The 25,184-nt window shown below is 37.4% G+C and overlaps 1 protein-coding gene and 1 long non-coding RNA gene across 3 annotated transcripts in view; one reads left to right on the top strand and one right to left on the bottom strand.

The window, feature by feature from the left end:
* Positions 1 to 25,184, top strand: part of LOC137021626 (inactive N-acetylated-alpha-linked acidic dipeptidase-like protein 2) — a 243,516-nt gene that overhangs the window by 165,204 nt on the left and 53,128 nt on the right. Inside the window, exon 11 of the mRNA XM_067388346.1 lies at positions 11,881 to 11,976. Within this exon, the coding sequence (XP_067244447.1) occupies positions 11,881 to 11,976 (96 nt within the window). The remainder of the gene's footprint in view (positions 1 to 11,880; positions 11,977 to 25,184) is intronic.
* The window catches only part of LOC137021627 (uncharacterized), a 33,581-nt gene that overhangs the window by 6,422 nt on the left and 1,975 nt on the right, over positions 1 to 25,184 (bottom strand). Inside the window, exon 3 of one of the 2 annotated variants that reach the window (XR_010895343.1) lies at positions 11,998 to 13,070. The exons of the other annotated variant lie outside the window; for it this stretch is intronic. This is a non-coding gene — a long non-coding RNA (uncharacterized lncRNA). Of the gene's footprint in view, positions 1 to 11,997; positions 13,071 to 25,184 lie in introns of those variants that run through there. 2 annotated transcript variants of the gene reach the window in all.

Raw genomic sequence — 25,184 nt, 5'->3', positions numbered from 1 at the left:
CATCTGCTTCATCTAGAGTGAAGACTTCTGCTGAGGAAAACTGCTCCTAGCTGGATGCTAATAGATTTGGCAATTCAGTGGCTCAGGATAACCCATGGCACTGTGTCCCAAGTGGAAATCTCACTTGGTTTGTGCATCTCCCAATAGGCTAAAGGGTTAGTTCACCCAAAAATGAAAATTATGTCATTAATGACTCTCATGTCGTTCCAAACCCGTAAGACCTCCGTTCATCTTCGGAACACAGTTTAAGATATTTTATATTTAGTCCGAGAGCTTTCTGTCCCTCCATTGAAAATGTATGTAAGGTAGACTGTCCAGAAAGGTAATAAAAACATCATCAAAGTAGTCCAGTTAGAATTTGTAGAAGCATCGAAAATACATTTTGGTCCAAAAATAACAAAAACTTTGACTTTATTCAGCATTCCGGAATCATTTCCATTGAATTGATTCCATTGAACTGATTCCATTGAATCCTTTCATCTGTCGGCGTTGGTAATAAACTTTTACGTCACCGTGGTTGTTTTTGGCGATTAGGACATCTGCAACAATTTGAAGCATCGGAAATACATTTTGGTCCAAAAATAACAAAAACTACGACTTTATTCAGCATTGTCTTCTCTTCTGGGTCTGTTGTCAATTCGTGTTCACAACTCCGCTTCTTCCTCTTTCCTGTTTTATGGCGGTTGGCATCCAGCTTATTGGTGCATTACCGCCCCCTTCTGCTCCGGAGTGTGGTTCACGACTCCGCAGTGACGCTGCTGACGTAAGACGCTGCTGACGTGTTATCCGGTGCGCCAGAGCTTCGTTTACAGTCTGAGGGAGACGCACGCTGTATTCAAGCTATTCTACATTGTTTGTATTTTGGTATTGCTATATTTTTTTAAAATGGTGCATAAGTGTGCATGTTGCGGATGTCCCAATCGCCAAAAACAACCACAGCGACGTAAAAGTGCATTACCAACACAGAAAGATGAAATGATTCAGTGGAATCAGTTCATTGGAATCAATTAAATGGAAAGGATTCCGGAAGAGAATACAATGCTGAATAAATGTCGTAGTTTTTGTTATTTTTGGACCAAAATGTATTTTTGATGCTTCAACAAATTCTAACTAACCCACTGATGTCACATGGACTACTTTGATGATGTTTTTATTACCTTTTTGGACATGGACAGTCTACCATACATGCATTTTCAATGGAGGGACAGAAAGCTCTCAGACTAAATCTAAAATATCTTAAACTGTGTTTCTGTCTTACGGGTTTGGAACGACATGAGGGTCATTAATGACATAATTTTCAACTAACCCTTTAACTCTGCCTTATATTCAATGTCGCTATAGGATTTACTTGTTCATATTTGAAAATTTCGAAATTTGTAAAAAAAAAAAAAAAAAAAAAAAAAAAAAATTCACATTGATTTTTGTATAGACACAGCTGCAAATCATTTAACCAGCAGCTGTCAAATATCATTTTGTTACCTTGCAGATGTCCTGGTCCCTTGAGATGGCTGGCAATATAATTAAACACATGTTCACACTCACTATACTGTCTACAATGATAAAGTTGTATCCTCTATCTCACATGTCGGGGATTGATTTGGAAGTGTCTGTCACTCACAGACAGAACTAATTCCTGATTTCCGGATTGAAGTAAAGAACAATCCACTCATCCAATAAGTTGTGCTTAGAAAAGGCTTTTGTTGCTTCCAAACCAAGAAAGAATCAAAAAAGAGAGAGAAAACACGTCTTTTTTACATCTTTAAGTTTTAGGATTTGTTGTGTTAGGATTTTAATAATTTACTGATTTGTAAATGATTTTTGTCACAATTGTTCCAACCAGTCTTTAGAAATCACAGAAAAGAATGAAATTACCTGAAACTAATTTATACTTTTAATTATTTAATTTAAAAAAAAGTGTCTATGAACCTCAAAGAATTCTGTTTATTCAATTTATTTTCTAATTCTATTTATTTTTTGTAAAATATATTTGAACCACATTTTACATTCAAATAATAGTGAGATAACATTAATTTGGCAGCTTGTTCATGTAAAGTATCTTGTGTAGCGCTTTGAAATATTATCACCTTTTTATCAGATTCAAAAGTCCCACACAGGCTTATTCAATAATGACACCCTGTTTCATCTGTTCCAATAGAAAATCATTTGAAATGCTACACTCTCACTTCTATTGATCAGATAATAAACAGTTAATAGTCATCTTTGATGGCGTCCTGTGGTCAGTTAATGATTTCAATTTCTTTCTTTTTATCACTTGTTTAAAATGTGCAAGCACAAACACAGCCCATCTTCCATGAAGACGAGCAAAATCAAAGAGAGCTGATTTATTTCAGAATTCTTCACACCCATGTTCACAACTTCTGAGTGTGATTGAACTAACAGGCATTTAATTAATTATGATTAATTAGTATTTATGAGAGGCTATTATAATTGCTGCAGCGTTTAGATGGTAAGACCAAACAACTGTATTGGAAGTTAAGCATTGTTGAAAAGCATTAAGAATCGACTATTAAAAGTGTCTGTTTATGAAGCTAACGAGTGATGTTCTGAATAAATTCCGAAGTTCTTGTTAACTTGCACATGTGCAAATATTTTTGACTGACTCGCTGATGTCACAGAACAGAAGATTACAGACAGGTGAGTAGCGTAAAAAACGTTTATTGAACAGGGTTGTAGAAAACACAGGAAAGGATGCACACTGGCAGAGGAGAATGGACACACAGCAGGCTTTGAGCAGAAGACAGAAGGCGGATGACTGAGGACGGGACGCGGAGGATCAGGTAAGTACTCGGGTGAGTAGCAGGTAAGGGGTACGTGCGTATGAACGACAAGACCAGACAATGGAGTGCAGGATGTGACGGCTTATATGGGGTGACTTGATGAGAAGGTGAAAGTGTGACGAATCAGAACTCCGGGGAAAGTGAACGAGTGGGCGGATCTGGTGATGTGGGATTGATTGGTGTTTGTGATGGTTGTCAGCTGATAGTTTCGGTGTGTACCAAGCCTGTGACAAACAAAACAAGTTTGTTGGTTAAATCGCTTTTCCTCATCAAATAGGGACATTTCATCAGCTATCCTTCCCTTGTAGCATTGCCAGATCCTCCATTTATCCTTCATTGCTGTAAAAACACACACAAACAGATGCATTTGGCAGCAGTGAACACTCTGTTTGCCTGTAATGATTTGACTGACTTTTTTGGTTTAGGTTGCGGTTGTGTTTTTGCTCACAGCAGATTAGTCGTTTCATTCACACATCGTCCGGTCAATTTATTCGCTCTTTTTTAATGTGTTTAATTTTTTTTTTTTTTTTACTGAATGCATTTCTGCATGAGTATACTTGGGAATTAGCTGTACAATAACTGGCGTTTCCAGTGTGTTCTCTACAGTGAAATCCTTCCATCACCTGAGCTTCCTGAGAGGTACATGGCTGATTAAGTCAGTGATAGATGTGCGAAACCGCAGCTGAGATCATCCTCTGTCAGCCCTCAGCCTGTCGCTGCATTTTACTGTGTCTTATTATCGCTCGCTCATTGTCAATGAATATTCATATTGCTCCTTGCCAACAATAGACCATTAGTTCTGGTTACTGGGAGATGATGGCACACTAAATAGCTCTGAACGATTTCGGAGAGACTGTCCCGCACGTCAGGGCCGGGCTTTTCAGAGCAGGCAGATATCCAGCCACACGCTGATTACTGCATTCAAAGCCTCATTTTCCAGCTTACATAAACAGCGTGTGTCCCTCTTGCAGTGACAGTGAGACTGTGATTATTTCTCCTGCGTTCTGCCAAACTAGTCCTCTTTCTGTCGGATTCTCTCTTACAAGCACACACACGCAAGTATATGTGCTTTGGTTGTTGTCCCCTCCCCTCAATCATTTAAATGGATAATTTTTAAATGGTGGATATTGTGACTGTACATAGCGTCCAAAAATTTGGGGTTGTCAAGAATTCTTGAAGTCAGAAAACCAGTAATATATTGAAATATTATTACAATTTAAAGTAGCAGTTTGTTCTAATATACTGATTTGGTGCACCAGACATATTTATTATTAGATTGATCTTGAAAGCAGTTGTGCTTATTATTTTTGTAGAAACCATGATACATTTTTTCCTGGATTTTTTGATGAATAGAAAATTCAAAACAACAGCATTTATTTGAAATAGAAAACATGCCCTTACTTTCACTTTGGATCACATCCTTGCTGAATAAAAGTATTACAGTTTTTCACAATCTCTTTGGCTCAATTCTTGACTTAAACTTTTTTCTCAAAATAATAAGTTTGTTACAATAACAATTTGTTTCTTGTTCACATCAGGTTTGGATTTCTTATTGATTTAAACAATTTGTATGTGTTTTTACTCGTGTCAAAAAAAGCAACAATTGGCATCAATTTGCACAATGCACATGGCTTGTTGATTAAAACTGATGAGTTGATTCTCAGTGAAACTGATTCTTTCATCGTGTGAGCCTCCACATGCAAAATGATCCATTCAGTTATCAAAATCTGCCAGACATGCATGAAATTCCATAAATGCCTATGATATGGAATATTAGTAATGTCTGCTAAATTGGCAAATGGCCTGCCATTATAAGGAAGTAGGAATAACAATCTTACCAATCAACCAGTCAAGTTTGGAAGCATACAGTAGGCTACTGTATATTGAGTTTGCCCATATATATGGAGTTTGCAGGAATGCCTAAATCCCTAAACAGCAGCAGCAGTTTGTTTTTGTAGAAATGTTATGTATAAACTGTAAATACACAGTTGCTTGTTGTGGAAGAGCGATAGAAAGATATGTAAGAATGTATTGTCAGCATTCACGTGTGCAAAAATGAGCATTGGTACACTACTGCCGGTGGTGCTCAGCTACTGCGGTGGGCAAGTTGCCATGGTGACCGGCACAGCCCTTAACTTTTAATTTACATATATTTAATAAAAAAAAATATTATTATTGTTATTTTTTCAAAATAGCTTAAAGTTCTAGGACTTTTGTGAGGGCCCCCCGGAGCCATCTGGTGGCCCCCCAATTTGAGAACCACTGCTCTAGATGGTGCAGGCTAATAGGTGCTTTAAGGGGCCGTTCACATATTGCGTCTTTTGCACACTCAAATTCGTTATTTCAAATGTAACCGCACGGCAGGCATGCTCATAATGCGACACGCATGCAGTGCATTTTCCAGGTGCATCAAGATGAAAAATGTGTATTTTCAACTTCGGCCTTTCTGTAACAAAACATTGTAAGTTCAGACAAACAGCTGATCATAGCTGTACAGGGTGGTTTTTATATCTCATCTTCATATATATATATATATATATATATATATATATATATATATATATATATATTTAGTAGTAGAGCTAATGCGAGGGCTAGAAATCAATTTATCCTTTGCTGAAACTTCCTCATCATCGTGGAGAGCGCAGTTCATATTTGCCTAGCAACAACAGATGCCATGGGCGCAAGTGTTTTGGAAAGAAGGAAAAAGCGCCACGGCCGCGCTTTCCACAAGTTTTTAGACGCGATATGTGAACGGCCCCTAACTCAACCTGCTCATGATCACATCATTATCTATAGGACACAGCTGATTGGTTCCTGCTGTATCGGTAGCTAATGAGCTAACATGCTCAAACTTAAATACATGGGTAGCATTTGCCTTATCAGTGCAAAACTCTGTTAGAAACCCTCCACCTTCCCCAGCTCCACCTGTATAGATCTGCTATGGGTAATTCACGTATGCTATATTATACGGTAGCAGCATGTGTCACAGCAGCGTGTTGTGTATGTATTGGCAGTAGAAAGTCCCGTACTTGCTCTGCAGCAACAATAACCAACAGCAGCTGCAATAAAAGCAGCAGCAGTGTAACAGATCTATTCCACCAAGACCAAACATATCAACATTGTCATACCCATTACCAAGCCAAACACTCAGAGAGTTGTCATGACAGAAATAAAAATGTTTGGTCCCACTTTATATTAGGTGTCTTTAACTACTTTGTACTAACTTTTACTGTAAATTAATCATTTGATACAATGCACTTATTGCGTACATACATGTTTTTACATTGTACTTCTCTGCTGAGCTTTCCTTCACTTCTTAACTCACCCTTAAACCTACCCATACTACGAAACCTGTCACTAACTTACCCATGGTAACCTTACCATCTTCTATAATTTAATATATTTTTAGTCCTGAGATTCTTCACGCCTGTGAATAAATAAGTAGATTCACATGGATGCTTGTGTGCCTCAATGGCCTCATGGTAGAATTTTTGTTAAGCATGTCAGAGAGGTTTGGGTTCTAATCCACCCTCTGTGTGTGTGTTTGTGTGTATAATATATATATATATATATATATATATATATATATATATATATATATATATATATATATATATATATATATATATATATATATATATATATATTCAATGTCTATATGATCTTCCCTTAAAACGCTACAAAATAATGTGCATGCTGTTTATTTTTTCTATGTGGGTGTTTTTGGGTGGATAAATTGTGGATAAAATGTATAATTCAGATTTTGATCTCCATATCCATTTACATATATTATATATATCTTCCAAGGGTTTTTTTCCCTCCTAGGACTTTTTTCCCAGTGCTAGCACGCTGGGTTTTTCTCCTAGGGGTTTTTTTCCACCCCTGGGAGTCAGCCGACATTGGCTTAATGTAGCACCATCTTGTATATGTTACATATTACCACGCTTGCTTGTACAGCTTATTTTTAACCATTTCCCTTTTTTCTGTGCTTCTAATATGTAAAGCTGCTTTGAAACAATTACCAATTGTAAAAGCGCTATATAAATAAATTTGACTTGACTTGACTTAAAATGGTGGATAGTGATTTAACACTTTAGATTAGAGTCCAGTTCTCATTAACTAACTATTACCTACGACTTTTGCCTCAATAAACTCCTAATTACTGCTTATTAATAGTTATTAAGGTAATTGGGTAGGATTAAGGGATGTAGAATATGGTCGTGCAAAATAAGGCATTATTATTTTATAAGTACTAATAAACAGCCAATATCCTAGTAATATGCACGCTAATAAGCAACACGTAAACAGTGAGAATTGGACCCTACAGTAAGCTAAAGTGTTATTTATTTATTTATTTATTTAACTCAATAACCTTTAAGACTTCCAGCACAAACTAAGCTAATTATTTGTAAAGTTTTACTAGGGATTAAAATAGACCTTGTTCACATATTTATTGCTGTTTAGTTTTAATGACTGAATAAAGACATCCAGGAATTTTTATTATCTTATTTGTGAGAAAAGCATTTTGTATTGCAAATTACTTTTATTGGGTCTCTAAACAGTAATATGCGGCTGTTGAATTTTAATTGCTTGTTTCAGAATTGCCTGTGGACTGGCCACTCCAGTCGTAACAAGGTTGTTTTGTGTGTGTAGAATAAACAGGAAGCCTTTCCCTGACGTACGGTAGCTTTAGCTGGTTGGGGTTTGACTGTCAGATCACATTTAAACCTGTAGACTCTTCCCAAGGTGAGCCTTGAGGTTTCTTGCTCACCCAGTCAAGAGAAACCCATTCACCTGCCTGAGAAATCATTCCTGAGTAACCTAAGCACAGCCACATTCATATGTACTCAAGGTCTGGAGGTTAGGTTATTATCCTGAGAGCTATGTGTTTATCTATGTGAAGAGCGCTGGCCTACTGTCAGATAGCAAAATTGCCGGGTTCTATTCAGATGGCTACATGAATAGCCCAGCTTGTCTTCTTGTAACCGAACACCTGTATTAGAAGACCCACTTTGTGTGGAAAATGACTTTTGTTCATTAGACTGGTGAAGAGTGGTGAGACACAGATGAAAATAATCTACATTCACATTTAGCTTGTGTGAGCTCACCCCAAACCAACTTACTGAAGACTGCCACACAATTGCCAAAGTAATAACCCCTGGCGAGGCTACCGTGCTTCAAAACAGCAGGGTCTGCTCTCAAGTGAGATGAAAAGATGTGTGGGAATACAGGCTCTGGGTGTAATGGCTCTAATCTTCAATGCGAATAAGTCTTTGTTGTGCCTCTCTGTGCAGCTACTATAAAGAGAAAGACACAAACAGCGGCCATCAGCTTGACAATGACATTCATGACATTCTCACTTTTGGCCTGCATGGGTTTAGATGTTTTTTTCTTCCTTCCTTTTTTTTTTTTTTTTTTCACTGATGGCCTTCAAACCATTCTCAGCCACACTTTGTGAAATTATATATAACAAAGGGTAATCAAATCCATCGGTAAACTGTGTGTGTGTGTGTGTGTGTGTGTGTGTGTGTGTGTGTGTGTGTGTGTGTGTGTGTGTGTGTGTGTGTGTGTGTGTGTGTGTGTGTGTGTGTGTGTGTGTGTGTAAAACCTGAACCACACACATTGTCCCACAAAAATGGCAATATCTAACTCCTTTTAGGAAAAGGAGTTTTTTTTGTTTGTTTTTTTTTTTTTTTTTAGGTAAAAATTCAGTTTTTCTCTGAAGGGTGGGTTTAGGGGTAGGGTTAGGCCTGTTCGCACAGAATCCATTTTTGCATTGAAAAACACGAGACTTGGGCTGCGTCTTTTCGAAGTTAACTTATTTTAATTTTAGTGCCACATTTTTTAGAATGGCGTCATGCACAAGATGCCGCAAAAGACGCAAGATGTCAGTGCACCGGTCAAAAACATCCGTCTAGCTAGCGCATGTTTACATATAAAAATAATGGAAAAGTAGTACATTGTAATGGAAAAAATGGGTTCTGTGTAAACGGCCCCTTAGGGTTAAGGGATAAAATATACAGTTTGTACAGTATAAAAATCACTATGTCTATGGAGGATTGATAAAGGCATTCTGAAGCGAAGTGATGGCTTTTTGTAAGAAAAATATCCATATTTAAAACTTTATAAACTATAATCATCACTTCACACTCATTTGAACATCCTATGACATGACATTCATCTAAATTAATTCATCTAAATCTCATGGGTGTGGCTGTTGTGGTTTATGGTCATGAGATGGCACCATCTGGCTGCAGTAAATGTGGGATATAGTTCTTTTACATTTAACCGCTTTAACTGCACATTGCCCGCCATAAACAGTTGTCCTAAAGCCACTAGGATCGTGTTGGCACCGGGGCTTGGACACCTCATTGCTGCTTGCAGCTATATTTTTGTTTTGTATTTTCGTTTTAGGTAACATTTTATAACTGCATGCTATGAAGCATTAGTTAAGCATTAGTAAATTGTTAATCCATCATTTATAAAGCATTAATAGACATTAATAAGCAGTTTATAAATACAGCTATAAATGATTTATTCTTGATTTATAAGCATATCTATCATGTGTTTAATAGCTATTTTCATACTTTATTAATGATCAATTTAGCATTTCTAAATTAAGTGTTACATTATTTAAAAACCAGTTAATTGGGAGTTGTCAGTGGTTTATAGGATCATTTAGAAAGTGTAACTAAATGATTAATAAACTATTTAAATGTACATTTATACATCTTATTTAGACATATATTAATAATTAAACAGTAATAAATGCTTTATTAATGTATTCCTACTGTAATTCATGATTAAGATAGTTATAAAACATTTAGTAGTTGTCAGTTAACTATTTTTGTGAGCTCATCTTAAGTGTAGACAATTTATGCCTTGTAAACAAAGGGGATTTAAAATACAATTATTAAACACATTATAGATATGCTTATAAATCAAGAATAAACCTTGTATAGCTGTATTTATAAACTGCTTAATAATGTCTATTAATGCTTTATAAATGATGTATTAACTATTTACTAATGCTTCACAGCCTGCAGTTATTATAAAGTGTTACCTTGTTTGGTTCTTTTTTTCTTTCTTTTTTTTCTTTTCTTTTTTTTTTAATTTTCGGAAGTGTCAGTGTATAAAATAGAATGGCTAATTTGTTACCCAAGTGACAAACCAAAATCCATAGAAGTTAACGTTTTTTTTTTTTTTTTGTTTTGTTTTTTTTTTTTCAGTTTTTTTCTACGTTAAAAAAAAACAAAAAAAAAAAAACTGGATCATTACACTAAGTGCAAATAGCGTCCCTTGTTGGCAAACGCTATTTACGCTAGCTCCACCCAACAATATCTGGTTGGGCCACTCAAGTTTTAAAGAAGACGCATGGAATTCAATGTCTTCAGTGGTGCAGCAGTAGGCTCGCAGACCTGGCTTTTAACACGATCGACGCGGGTTCGAATCCACCTTTTGCTGAGCCTGCATTCACTTTCAATAAAAATTAAAATAATGTTCTAAAAGTAGAAATAAACTGTGAACAATTGTTTAATAATATTAAAAGTATTTATTGGGTAGGGTTAGGCGAAGGTGTAGGGAGGGATTTTATTCTTCCAATAAGGCATCCATTTAATAATTTTAATAAATATAGTCATTTACACTCTATGGTATTATTGCATCCTGTTAATGTACAAAAATACTGAGGTGCAAATAGTATCTGCCAATATAAAGTATAGATAGCATCTAATTACTATTTACTCTTATTGCAAAGAACTTTATCTATTGAAATCTACTGCTATTTTCACCTAGTGTAAATAGCATATTGCTAAGAAAATGCTACTATTGTCACTTAGAGTAAATAGCATCTATTGCTATTTGCACTTAGTGCAAATAGCCGCTGCCAATTTTTAATAAATGTATTGAATAATCATACTTCTACAAATGTTAATGTTAGGAGCAAAGCCTAAAGATCTGAGTGAAAGCCTGTTTGATCTGACTGAGTATCTCTTGATGGATTTTATTTTTAGTGATTTTAAATGTGCTTTGAGAAGAGCAATAAGTTTCATCTTTGTCTGTCTTTGAAAGTAAGAAAATATTGACAGAGTGTGTAGATAAAGGCAATTGCTGTCTTTCAGATCTTTAGCATAAGAGGTGCAGTTTTTGTGTGCATATTTTTTTATAAAATTCAATTCCAGATCCATCAGGCCCAGGGGCCTTCCCAATAGGAATGACAATGATTGCATCAGGTATCTCTTGAATAGTCATTTCAGATTTCAGTGCTTTCTGGTCAGATTTACTCTGTTTTGGAAGGGGAAGCTGATTAAAGGAAGACAGAAATTGCTGCAGGCTGAGTATAGAGCTTGAATTCAAATAGTCCTTCATAAAATTGTCTTAAACAGTCATTGATATCCTTGGGATTTAGTATTTTGCCTTCCTGTTTCTTAATTTTATGACTTAATATGCTGGCATCTGTTTTTTTGTTTTTTTTTTCCCACAGCTCAAAGTGTTTTTGCTTAACTTAATTAGAATAGATTATATTTTATTTATATTTGAGTGTCATTCTTTCTCTTACTCAGGGCTGCTTTATCCCTGTATATTTTCATTACCTACAGGGATGCAGCAGCTCACAGAATCCTATGTGATTTTACACTAATTAAGCAAAGGGTAAACAATAATAACAATAAACATAAAACAAAAAGCCCGTTCCTCCTAGTTTCTCCAAATGAACTGTGCACTGTTTTGCACCACTCAGATTGAGGACATCATTTCTATTAAAAAAAAGAAAAAAAAAAGAAAAGAAAATGAAAATGGTCAAAAATGACCGAAAAGCCTTCAATTATTTCACACTGAATAAAATAATCAGCCAACTGTATTCCAGCCAACAAATGGTCAGTGCTACCTATTTGTTTTACAGTCATCCTTGTTAGACAGGAAACTTGACTTTAAAAGACATGTTCAAGGATCTTCTACTCCAATATTTCTATTTCAGATGTGTATTATGATGACAGTTAAGCCTACCTTTGTTGACAGCCTTGTATGGGTGTATGTTTTAATTTTTGATTCTTCATGTTTTTTGTCTCCTTTTTAAACCTAGAGAGCATTTTTTCTCTCTGAGGCCTTTTTCCCTCCTGAGTCTTCATTAGGAGAGACCTTGGATCCAGCCTTCAAACTCCATGAGACTATTGCCAAGGTAAGACTATCCTCCTCCTTTCACTACAAAAGTCCAATAGTGATTATTTTGTTTGTTTGTTTGTTGTTGGCTGGCTGGTTCATCAGGTACTGCAGTGTTGTATGCCTATAATTGTCATTAGGATTTCGTTTTGAGTGGAAGACTTTCTTGCTCAGCTTTCAAGTGTTAATTGCACAGCTACAAAAATCATAACTCAAGAGACAAATGCAGTGAGAAAACAAAACAAATAACTTCAAAAGTCATATTTTCTGGTTATTGGAAGGTTGTTTATGCTTAATCTTTTGCATTTTTCAAGTTTATGCAAATAAACAAACCTTTCTTAGTCTCTGCTTTAATTCCTTTAAGATATTAATTTTTAACCTGAACATTCTGTTCTCTCAATAAATGTATGCATTTTGGTGGCAGGATTGAAAGTTGAATTTGTTTAATAATTTAAAAAGTTTCTGTGTGATAATTTATAAGCACTACATTAAAATAATAGAAGAAAGAAAGATGTCACTTATCAATGCTAAAATGTAAATCTAGTTTATTTATTTTGGTGTCTGCAGTGTTGCTCTCAAAAGCCACTACTACTATACCTTGAAAATGCGTAGACAACATGAATTCTGATTTGCTAACTGTTACTTGTGTTGAATTTAGGTTTAAATTAGATTGTTTAAAAATTCAGGAATTGATTGGATCACAAAATGGGCATTACAATCCAGACTGAATGTGTTTTGGCTAATAGCTATTTGGCTAATGATTAATATTATCCAGAAACTCACGCAGTCTAAGCAACTTAGTAATTTGTTGCACAGAAAGAAGAAGTGAAGATAATGGAGTCAGACATTTTTATGCACTGATTAATCATTCACATTATGTGAGGAATGTGTATGAAGAAAGTCAATTTGCACTGACGTCCATTGATGTCCTTTTGCAAAGTATTGCTCATTGGAGAGCTTGTCCAATCATCATATGGAGAAGTGAGACTTCCAGACAGGACAAAAATTTAGTGTCCTGCGCTCTCCTGGGTCACGTTATGAAACCCCAGAAGTGTTTCAGTCCACAGACACTGATTGCATGGCTTCTGACAGCCTGTTTCCCACCCCGGCACTCTGTAGAGGAACAGCACGCATGCTTAGATTCAACAACAAACCCTGTGAAAATGTTATGAAATATAGATGAAACAGGCTGAAGATTTTATAAACATTTCTCTCTCTCTCTCTCTGCCAGTTATGGCCACAGCATTAACGGCAGAAAGAAATATGAGCATCATTAAAGTTCCTCATCACAGTCAAGGAGAATATTGTTCTGCACCATGAATTATTCAGGCCGCTTGAAGACACACTGGCAATGACACAAAGAGTTGTGGCACAACAGCGCATGCTACAATAGATGAACGGCTCTCAAAGTGTCCGTTCATTGTCTTGTCTCCTCTAACTACACATTCGAAACAATATATACAGGAACATTAGATACGGCGTCTGCAGAATCTGAGAAGGTAAATATTTAGTGTGGTTTTGAATTCAGTGAGCAGTTTTGGAAGTGTCAAAATATCATATTTCTCAGAACAATGGGCAGAAAGGTTGGGAAACTTCCCTGAATAACAAAACAAGATAGAAAGGGTAAGATCTCAGGTTGTGAAAAGCATACAAAGACACACACACACACGCACTCTCACACACTTGTGTCAGATTTGCAAATTCGGGGTGCTGTCCTAGGGAAGGACTCCAAGCTCAGAATTTGGCCCGAATCCAGAGGTTTTTTTTTAAGAGTGATGAGCTGGGATGGTGGAGGGATGCTAGAAAACTGTCGTGGGAGAGGTAGGTCAGCTATGACCACTGACAGGTAAAGGGAATAACACTGATTATCTCTTCATCACGGCACCTGTTAGTGGGTGGGATATATTAGGCAGTAAGTGAATATTTTGTCCTCAAAGTTGATGTGTTAGAAGCAGGAAAAATGGGCAGGCATAAGGATTTGAGTGAGTTTGACAAGGGCCAAATTGTGATGACTAAACGACTGGGTCAGAGCATCTCCAAAACTGCAGCTCTTGTGAGGTGTTCCCGGTCTGCAGTGGTCAGTAACTATCAAAAGTTGTCCAAGGAAGGAGCAGTGATGAACCGGCGACAGTGTCATGGGTGACCAAGGCTGGCCCGTGTGGTCTGATCCAACAGACGAGCTTCTGTAGCTCAAATGCTTAAGAAGTTATTGCTGGTTCTGTTAGAAAGGGATCAGAATACACAGTGCATTGCAGTTTGTTGCATATGGGGCTGCATTGTCAGGGTGCCCATGCTGACCCCTGTCCACCACCAAAAGCGCCAATAGTGGGCACTGGACCACGGAGCAATGGAAGGAGGTGGCCTAGTCTGATGAATCACGTTTTCTTTTACATCACGTGGATGGCCTGGTGCATGTGCCTCACTTACCTGGGGAACACATGGCATCCATGTGGATGTTACTTTGACACGTACCACCTACCCAAGCATTGTTGCAGACCATGTACACCCTTTAATGGAAATGGTATTCCCTGGTGACTGTGGCCTCTTTCAGCAGGATTTTTGTCAGATCCATTACCAAGAGTTTAGCATGGTAATTGATATAACAATGTTATGCCAGGTACAAACTACACAATATCAGCCCCATTTTGGCATGATCTGTTTGACCTAGGGTGTCATGATGATTCGTAAATGACAATGGGTGTTAGGATGCAAAAAAATATTTTTATACCATATAGTGTGTCATTGTGGACAACAACCAACACCACATCTACAAAGCTTCTCAACGTCAAAACAGAAAAACTAGCATGTTTAATATTTTTCAGTCCTGAGGTCTGTCACATCTATGATGCTGACCAATAGGAGCGCAGAAACTAATCTGTACACAGCTTTCAGACGTGGCAAATGAAAGAGATATGATGGTATTGGTGCTGCTAGGTGGAATTGTGCAATGGAGGAAAGGTTAGTGAAGCTATGGCAACAATAGTACTGCCTTAATGATGTTTCCTTGAGGGACTACAATGACAGTGAAAAAAGATAAATGCTGGTGAATGATTGCTGAGGCACAACAGAAACCCAGTAAGTACTGGAATCAGCATTAAGCTAATACACCAATTCGGTAGCCTGTTTGTTTACGTTCTTGCTTCCATACAGTAAGTCAGACCTTGTTCCGCCTACTTGATGACATCACGCACTTTGTTAAAGATGGCAAGTGATGATTGGTCGTGAAGTAACATGTAGTCTGACATGTTTCTTGTCCACAACAAGAATTTTCTGCTGCTGATGATATTTCTGCTGCTGTTGATTATTGATGCTGCCACACGGCAAGTACAGAGACTTGCTACTGCCTATATATAGACACGCTGCTGTGAGCATGTAAGACATGCTACTGCTGCACAAATAGCATATATAAAATTACCCATAGCAGATCTATGAAAGTGGAGCTGGGGAAGGTGGGGGGTTTCAGAAGAAATCTGTAAGTGTGCCGCAAATTGTTACAGCAAACATTGACCAGCTATTTTAATATTAAGTTAAATTAATTATTAAAATCATTGGCTACAAATGCAACAGGAACCAATCAGCTTATGCCATGTATTTAACAATGTGATTGTCAGCAGGTTGCTTTAAGGACCTGCATCATTTTGAGTTTAATGACAGAACCTGGTATTTCATGTTTCATGTAATAAATGAATTGGGGAATTCTGTGTTTAATACAAGTTAAGCTCAGTCAACAGCTCTTGGGACGTAATGTTTCTTTACTATAAAAATGAAATTTCTCTTTTCCTTAAAACAAGCAGAAATCTACTTTTCATGAATTTAAAATTAGCACTCCATCAATAAGACACATAGCATTTTGAGTCAGTTAATTGATTCTTTGATTAATTCAGTGTGATTCTGACAATTTAACTAATACTGTACATTTAAAAAGTCATTTGTAAATGCATGCAGTGATTTGTTGATACAGTGAAATATTCTTTGGTGAATACAAAAGGAAGGATAGCTGATTGTTAATAATTCATAGTTCTGTCATGTATGTTATAGAGCATAAAAAATTTGATTTATTCTGACAACATTCAGAACTTTCACACTTACAGTCACCTAATACTCTAGAGGACGTCTTGTATAAATATGCCCTACTTTCAGTATGAGTTCTTAGTCACATTGGCCCTGTAATGATGCCGTAAGGGTTGCCGTTTTCTGCCTGCCATGAGCTCGGCGTGACTCTTAAGCCAATATTAATGAATGCTAATGCCTCTTGAGAGTTTCCTTAATATCACGTGACCTGTAGTCACCTGCCAGCCTTTCCCAAGTTGGCGGTCCAGTGAAATAACAGCTACCGACATCGTTAGTTTGGTGATCCAGATTTCATACGAAAACTAAACTCAAGTAGCCCCCCGATGCCAGCTTAAATCGGTAGAGGCAGACGTGAATTGATGGGGTGTGAGAGTTGGGTACCGGCGCTGTCTGATAGTCTCCAGCTGCAGTACAAGCACACATGAAATCCCCAGGTCCCTCTGTAAGGCTAGCGCTGTTGTATCTGTGGTGTCACGCTTCTCTACGCCTCCAGGTCCCATAGGACCTCTGGCTCGGGCCGAACTCTCTTTTTCTGCAGGCTGAGGAGCCTTGGGAGTTCGTTCCACGAAGCTTATCACATCCTCTGCTCATTTTTCAACCCCACCTATACAACCACAGCTGGGCTGGGTTGACGGGGAGGACAGAGGGGCCGAGTAGTACTTGAGTCAGTTCCACGCAGCCTGGCATGGAAGCCTGGCATCGATCATTTGAGCCACAAGTATGCATACTGTACATCCATCACCCCTACAGGGCCCACATGCAGCATACCAACTCTCTAGGGCTCAGAGCCTCTATGCTGACTACCTAGAGCACTGCTTTAAAGATCTAGATCTAAAGTCGCTCATTCCCTTAATAGGATAGTTTGCCCTCCTTTTAGAATTGCAGATCCATTTGCAATACTGTAGCGCTGTGATGATTTTTTTTTTTTTTTTTTTTTTGCCTTGTTCCCCTTTTTCTACTTTTTTATGTTATAAACAAGACAATGCCAAGTCTGGTTATGCAAGTTGTAGAAACTTTACACTGTAAAAACAACAGCAAAATGTGTGTGTGTATATATATATATATATATATATATATATATATATATATATATATATATATAGTGCTGTCAATCGCTTAAATAATTAACTCGATTAATCACATTTTAGTTTGCATATGTTTTTAATATATTTTATAATGTAATAAATTCACAGTTAATCTCCAAATTAAAACAACATAAAGAAACAACATGAAGACAGTATATTTTAAATACTTGGTTAATGGCATCTTATTATGAATGAAGGCCACTATCTCTGATACTAATACTGCTACTGATGTCTCGATGAAATTGATTTTTTTCCCCAATTTTAAACATGAATTATAGCCATTTAACATTACAGTGTAATTGAAAGCTAAATCATTTTTACATTTATTAGGCTTCAAAAATATAACTTTTAATTTAAGTGAACTTAGAACAATCCTCACATAAACCCATAATATATGTCATATTTACCTGGTCCTTTTCCACCTGTCTAACAGATAGGAAAAACGCAGAAATGTAATAAAGTTACCAAACAGTCTGCACTGCATAATTTATAGCCTAAATTAAATAAAATGATTATTAAAGCTACAAAAGTTCTTTAGTCAAGAGCAGTGAGTATTTTTCTCTGTTAGCCTTTGTTCTTTCATTATCTTCAATGACAGACGGCATTAGTGGGTGCTGTCACTTTAAGAGCTGCCGCTGCTGCACATGACGCAGATCTCACACGCGTCCCCCTTTACTTTCGTTTTAAGACTTTATTTAACTCATCTTGAGGATACTCGACAAAACAGATATTTTTGGCATTATTGTGAGTTATTGTTCTTCCAAGCGTGACAGAGAACTTCATTCTGGCGATTCGATGGCACTCGTCTTTCTGTGTGTTGTGTGTGACAGGACATTCACAGACAGTGCATTTTCTTTTTCTCTTTTGGTGCGTTTAAATGCTTTAAAAGCATTTGCAAGAATAAGAGTGTGATCATATATTGTAATGCTAGCCAAAGGATAACAGAAAAGAACAGGCACTATATTAATTACGTTAATATTTCTAAAGCGTAAAACGGGAAAAAAAATAAAGCAAAAACTAAGATACATTACAATATGTGTTGAAAAAGTACAAATGCAGCTGTGAAAAATGAAAGGCCTCAAAAATATTTTAAAAGCTTACTGACCCCAAACTTTTAAACTTTTGTATGGACATTAAGGTTCAATTTTTCCAATATTATTTATTAAATTATTATGTATATATAAATTGTTTATAAATTAATTTTAGTGCCATGTGTACTGCCCTGATGGGGCATTTGTGTTTGCGTGAATGATCCTGCCCCTTAGTCTATATGAGATAATAATATTTCCTGATTGGATGATTAAGTGAAATTAGACTTACCACATGCATACCACATACTTTAACTGATATCCTCATACATGCGTGCAGTGCATAATGGGTATCATCTGATTGTTTGATAGTTCACTGTTCATCTCACCTGGATAACAACTGTGTTAAATGCAAGTGTCTCAAGTGAAGTTTTCTAGAATAGACCTTTGAGTATGATGCCCAGCGGAACGTTCACTAATGGAAAGATTGCAGATGTACTTGTAAGAAATGTGCCTCTGTTCTAGGCAGAACTTACAATAGAGATAGACTCATGCCACCCAGAGATTCTTTCAAAATTAACCTGCCATGCGTCGCTTGCCCTGGGATTCAGTCAACCAGAAACGGCGGAGAGTAGGAAGCATGAGAGAACACAAGCTGCCAGAGAGAGGAAGCTGTGAGGTTGAGAGCAGCTGCTGGTGTGATTGAATGTCCCAGGACAGCCATTGTTATGTGTCAGATGGAAACAGTGGTGGCGGTGAAGACTGAAGGCTTGGTATTGTACTCTGACAGGCTGAGTGACACTAGCCGGGCAGGGGAAGAAGGGTGAACGAAAGATTCTGCCAGCTTTGCTTACATGGCACCTGGAAGGGGCAGAAATCTGCTGATGGACTCCGCGGGGAACGTCTACCTGAGAAGCATCTCAATTTACATTTCCTGCCCTTGAATCAACTCATCTGTTAAAAGGGTGTCCAGAGATCCCCATCCAGAGACCTTCAGACGAACGAGTTATGAATGAGTGTGGGTGTTTCATTTGGGAATGACTTATGGATCGCATTGTTCTGAGTCCATCAGCACTAATGCGGTGGCACGGGATCATCAGCTGTCTATTGTCGGAATTCACCCTCATTTCAGTTCCTAATGTTTTAGCCTTTTAATTGCTTAAATGGACCATCTGCTCTATGCAGTTGTAATAAAATGAATTCACCATTTGGAGGATAAAGAATCACAGAAGAATTGCCAGAGAAAGCTCTTTTTTTTTCCTAATATAAGGTCTGAAATGATAAGATAGCACTAATTTCCCAGAAATTACTGGCTTTGACGTATCTTGTAGAATTAGACTAGCAAACGATTTTGAATTGAACTTCAATTAAGCTGTGCTATTGAGAATTCTGTGTTTTTAAAACTCTAGATATGTAAAGAGGAAAAAGATCTTGAAGGAAAAAGTGGACTTTCTGATCTTTCACAGAAAATTAATATTCATTTACTGTTGTAAATGTACTATTGTGGTGGTTTTGGACCCAACTGACTAACAATATGGACAAAAACAGTTTATCAGAATATCTTCTTTTGTGAGGTTTTCATCTTTAAACACCAATAGTGTGAATACAGAGAGAGATGTTATTCTGGTTCTTTAGAAAAGGCCACCATAAGTTAATGAATTACATATGGAAAGGCTGCAGCACAGGACATTTCAAAGCTCATTGGGATGATTTAATCATGAAAGACAATGTGCAAACTCGAGTCCACTGCCCTGAGCCTCAGCTTTGCAGTCCCTGTATAGCTGCATTCACTCCATTTGTAACAGATGTGGCTTTTGTCCACAGGGATGAGAGACAGGGCGTGAGAGACTGAGGGATGAGGTGATGAGGTAATGGAAAGATCCCAACACTGCTTAACACCTCAGTCGGTCGGTATCTTCTGTCCTGCTCTGCTGTTTTGAACTGGGCTTTTATTATTTCCAGGAGACACAAATCGCAAATAAGATCTCTTTAATATCTCAATCGAAATTTAAGTAATAATTTGCTGAAAATGGTAGCTTGACAGACTCATTTGCCATTTAGTCTTAGTCTTTATCTTCAGACGAAAATGCTCCTTAGTCTTAGTCACATTTTAGTCATTTTTGTCTTTCATATTTTAGTCTAGTTTTAGTCGACGAAAAGTCATTACATTTTTGTCAAGTTTTAGTCATTACTTTTAGTCAAGCTACAGTTACCAACATTAATTTTGATAGCTATTTTATATGTAGTCTTTAGACAAAATAGTCATTATATTTTTTCTCTTTAGACCAATTCATTTGCTTATGAAAAATTTCAATCAAGGTAACAGGCTGTATGGACTTTGCACTCTTAGCCGTAGCACATTTCCTCTTTTAGTGTTTCTCAAACTTTTTAGTGTCGTACCCCCTGAGGGATTTAACATCCTTCTGCGTACCCTCTCTTTTCCACTTAGACTGCAGTTACACCTTTTCCATTAAGGGACAATATTTGCCCTCTTAAATCGATTTTTCCAGTGCATTTTTTTTTTTTTTTTTTACCTTTATAAATACCCTTTTAAAATAAATAATGCTTAAATTGTTTTAAGAAATTCAATGATAAAAATGAAGTGATTATTTTAAATATTAAATTAAAACCGCCAGTAGGTGGTGGTAAATCACTGTCTTTTAGAGGTCTACAAAGAAGACCCGAGGACCCGGGACCTGTACGGGTTCGGGACTATATTTTAAATGGTCAGCCGGGTCCGGGTCGGGTCCTAATCTATTACTTCGGTTCCCGGGTCTGATTAACATTGTGTGTATACCCGAGCCGATTTGATTCGGAGATCACCCGGCCGTGTTGGGAGTCAGTCAGCGCTGTGTGTGTTTTGTAACTTGCAAAGTATGAACCGGGAAATAAGGTGAAAAATCACGAGTGAGTTAATGCAAGCAAACGGTGATCATCGAGTTTTACTATTCCTATCGTGTGCAACAGTAATGCAAACAAACTTCAAATCTCAAGAACTGCTTGTAGCCTTGCACATTCGCATTTAAATAACATAGCCTAGCTATTTCAAATCATTAACAAAATATGAACTATCCAACAAATGTTTTCTGTGACGCTTAAAGCTTATGTTTCAGGTTGCTCCAGCTAACGCGCATGTCTCATGCGAGCGCACTTTCTTTCTCCTGTTTTTATAATAACATTATGCCGTCTTGTTATATCTAAAGTTTTGGTCAGACTCGGCTCAGAAAGCACAGAAATGACCGCAAATAAGTAATGCTAACGTCAGCGGCCATGTCACTGAACAAGCAATAGTTATTATAGTTCAAAAGGGCAAACAGTCAAAGTTATTTTATTATGTGAGTTGACTCGAGTCTCGAGATACAACGAAATAATGCAAAACTGCAAAGTCGCATTTGTCATCGTGACAGCAAGTGAACTTTTAAAGCTGGAATAATGAGTGGATTAAGCATTTCAAGAGAGGAATAACGGATGAACTTTCTTGGCAAGTGCATCACAGTCAGGTACAAGGGAGAAAGCTATAGCCTACTAATAAGACGACACGTTTTTTTTTCGCAACTTGTTTATTGACTTATTAATAGCAATTTGATGTGGAATAGACCTATGTGCTGATCGGGTCCAGACGGGTCCGGTCGGGTTCGGGTCCAGTTTAGACGGGTCCGGGTAGTACATTTATGGCATTTCTCGGTTCTGCACGGGTTCGTTGAAAGTCCAACTTTCAAAATAATAGTCGGGCCGGGTCGGTTCCGTGTAGCACATTTACGGGTCTCTTCGGGTTCGGGTATGAATTTTTGGACCCGTGAAGACCTCTACTGTCTTTATGAGTGAATTATCAAGTCATTCATTCTTTCAATATCAAAGCCAGCGGCTGTATTTACGAATGAATCATTGAATCATTCATTTTGTTAATCTTAAATCTCTATGCAGTGGTAAATCCCCACTTTCACAAAGATATATTGTTGAGAACAGCACTAATGTAGCACGATTTGCTGGCATGGGTGCAGTCAGTTTTGACCGCAAAATATGAAGTAATTTGACTGAATGTCGTGTATTTACGGCATTTTACCTGCTAGAAATACATGTTCAGTTTTCATGTTATTTTAAGGTGGGGTAGAATAAAATGAATAGCAAAACTCAACATTTTGTTCACGTACGTCAGTTTGAGAGCCACTGCTGGATATCAGCCTGCACTTTGGTCGCAGATTTAGTCAGCAAACTAGCAGCGCAATTTAGACCAACTTTAATTTAAGTAGAAAATCTCAAATAAGGATCGCTGAACTCCAGCTTACCTGTCTGTGTTTTCAGATCATCCGCGCTTCTTCCTCAGTGTAGAGTGTGCGCGTTTGTGTGCCATATTGCAAAGATTAAGTAAAACGTGTTCTTTTAACAGAAAGGCTCTGATTGGGGTTTAAATTCTGAAAATCTGGCAACAGTAAGCATGAACGCTCATAAAAACAGTCTGTAATGTTTTGTATCCTTTATTCGACAAAATTTCGTCGACGATATTGCGTATGTTATTTTAGTCACAGTTTTCGTTTAATGACATTGGTGTTGTCTCTCATCATCTCGTCTTAGTCATGGAAAACAAACATTTTCCGTCATAGTTTTTGTTAACGATATTAACACTGCTGTAAAATATCTATAATTTTGCCACATGCCAAAAATAAAGTTGTGGCTTTAATTTATGAGCACTTTTGGTCCTTTAGAGTTTTAGATTTTTTTCTTTTTTTTTTTTCTTTTTTTTTTTCTTGTATTGAAAATTCCCACCACAGTTTTATGTCCACAGATTCATGAAAATTATAATGATGAAAATTACGTTTTTTGAAATTCGAAACTTTTTTGTCCCATTAGGGCAAATTTTCAAGCATTTTATATGTATGCCATTATTTGACAAATACAGCTTGACTGGAAATTAAGTACAACAATATTCTGCTCACAAGTGACATTTTAAAGGACATTGGGGAAAAAATTCCAGTCCCTACGAAGAAAACAGCTTATAATGTTTATAAATTAATTTAAAATAAATCAACCCCTGAGTAATACAAGTTTCTTCTGGGTTGGCATTTAGATTCTTGTATGACACAAATATGCAATGTATTTATTTGAAGTTCCCTTCGGGATGTTTAATAATACCTAGTCACTGTCGCAAACCATCTCAGTAAACATACTGTAGACTACAGCAGTCTCTCGTGTAGACAGCAACAAAACGTCTTTCACTCAGGTTCTCTGGGTTCTGTTAACATGGGACATCTGCTCTCCTTGACCACTTTTGCTGTCATTAATTGGTTTCTCAGTCAGGGCGACTCTGAATAGTTAGACATACAAAGGAATTTCACACTTGACTGTGCTTTTCCCTCTTTTGTACAAATAAATTGTTGACCTGCAGATGAACTTGATGTGTTAAACGTTTCTTTTATAAATATGAATGATTTCTTCTTTGGAAGTTTATGAAAGGGCAAATTACTGGACTTTTCATCTGTTTGCCTTTAACTTTTGAATGTATTGAAATGGATGGTTTACAGTACAGCTAGACCAATTGGAGAAATCTGCATTTTCGCTGTCACTGGTGGATCAAAAAAAAATGCAGACATTTCCACTTTATCTCCACAATCGAGGCGTGTTATTGGTTCCATCTGCCTTTTCTACACCCCAACAACACTGGCAGCACATCAGGAAGAGTTTATCGCCGCCTAATACATAACATGACGAGATGTCAAGGAGTAATTTTCCCAGACACTCCTGGGTTTAACTCCGTGTTTGGATGGCGCTCTCCCAGAGATACTCCTTTATCACCTGGCTTACACAATTGGCGTCTCATTGTATGAGAGCTGACGTGAGTGTCGTTTGACACGCATTTTAACAGGGGAGTGTAATTTGTCCATAGAGCGAAAGCTGTCCGAGTGTCTCTGCTTCACATTGGCTGGTTCGTCCCAAGCGTGGTGAGGACTCTTAGCTCATCCATCACTGCTGCTGATTAAAAAGCCCTCTGTACTTTTGAGGCCTTTTTGCTGAAACTTTGAAAACTTAAAATCGAGACAGCAAAACATCTGGGATCCTGCCTGACACTTTTTGAGGACAAATTTGAGCATGTTATTGCCCTGACTGCCCCCATTTCACCTTATTTCTTTTCCAAAAAGTTGGTTTATGGATCTTAAATGCATTTGTATATAGGAATTTTATGTATTATATAATAATATTTAATAGATTGAGAGATAGATTTAGAGATCTATTGAAATGCTAAAATGTGAGAGTCACCAGACCCCAGAAGGTTCTGTGCCAAAACTGACTGGTACTTGGAGCTATTCATGATTCCCTTCACTAAAGCCCCAGTTCTAGCAGAAGAAAAGTAGCCCCAAAGCATGATTTTGCCACCACCATGCTTCACTGTGGGTATGGTGTTCTTTTGCTGATGTGCTGTGTTGTTTTTACGCCAAATATACCTTTTATAATTTTGGCCAATAGGTTCAATCTTGGTCTCATCAGACCATAACACATTTCCCACATGGGAATATATTTGGGATATATGTTTTGCAAAGTTTAACCTGATTTGGTTTTGCTCAGAAAAGGCTTGTGTCGTCTTGCCACCCTGACCCATATCCCAGACAGATGGAGAATATGGGAGATAGTTGTCATATGTAGGGAGCAACCACTGTAGGCCACTTAAATGCCTTCTTGACCAGTTTTCTCTTTGTCTTCTCATCAGTTTTGGACGGACTCTCTGTTCTTGATAATACTACTGTTGTGCAATACTTTCTCCACTTGTTGATGGCTGTCTTCACACCATGGTATATCTAATGCCTTGGGGTTATTATTAGGGGCCAAGCACTGAAGGTGCATAGGCACATATTCTATCCGTTGGCGTTCTTCTTATTATTCTTCCGTTTCCGCTCTGGAAGTCTATGGTAGCCCACAGAACCGCTTGTGGGAAACTTCTGAAATTTGGCACACAGTTAGGGGCTAGTCTGAACTGTGGCCATAGCAAATTTGGAATCTCTAACTCAATCCCTCTAGCGTCACCAGCTGTCCAAATTTTCACTCACGTTTAT

The sequence above is a fragment of the Chanodichthys erythropterus genome, chromosome 6 (assembly GCF_024489055.1).
Source record: "Chanodichthys erythropterus isolate Z2021 chromosome 6, ASM2448905v1, whole genome shotgun sequence".
Classification (NCBI taxonomy): Eukaryota; Metazoa; Chordata; class Actinopteri; order Cypriniformes; family Xenocyprididae; genus Chanodichthys; species Chanodichthys erythropterus.
Note: the sequence above shows the minus strand (reverse complement) of the source record. Positions and strands in the feature narration are given on the sequence as shown.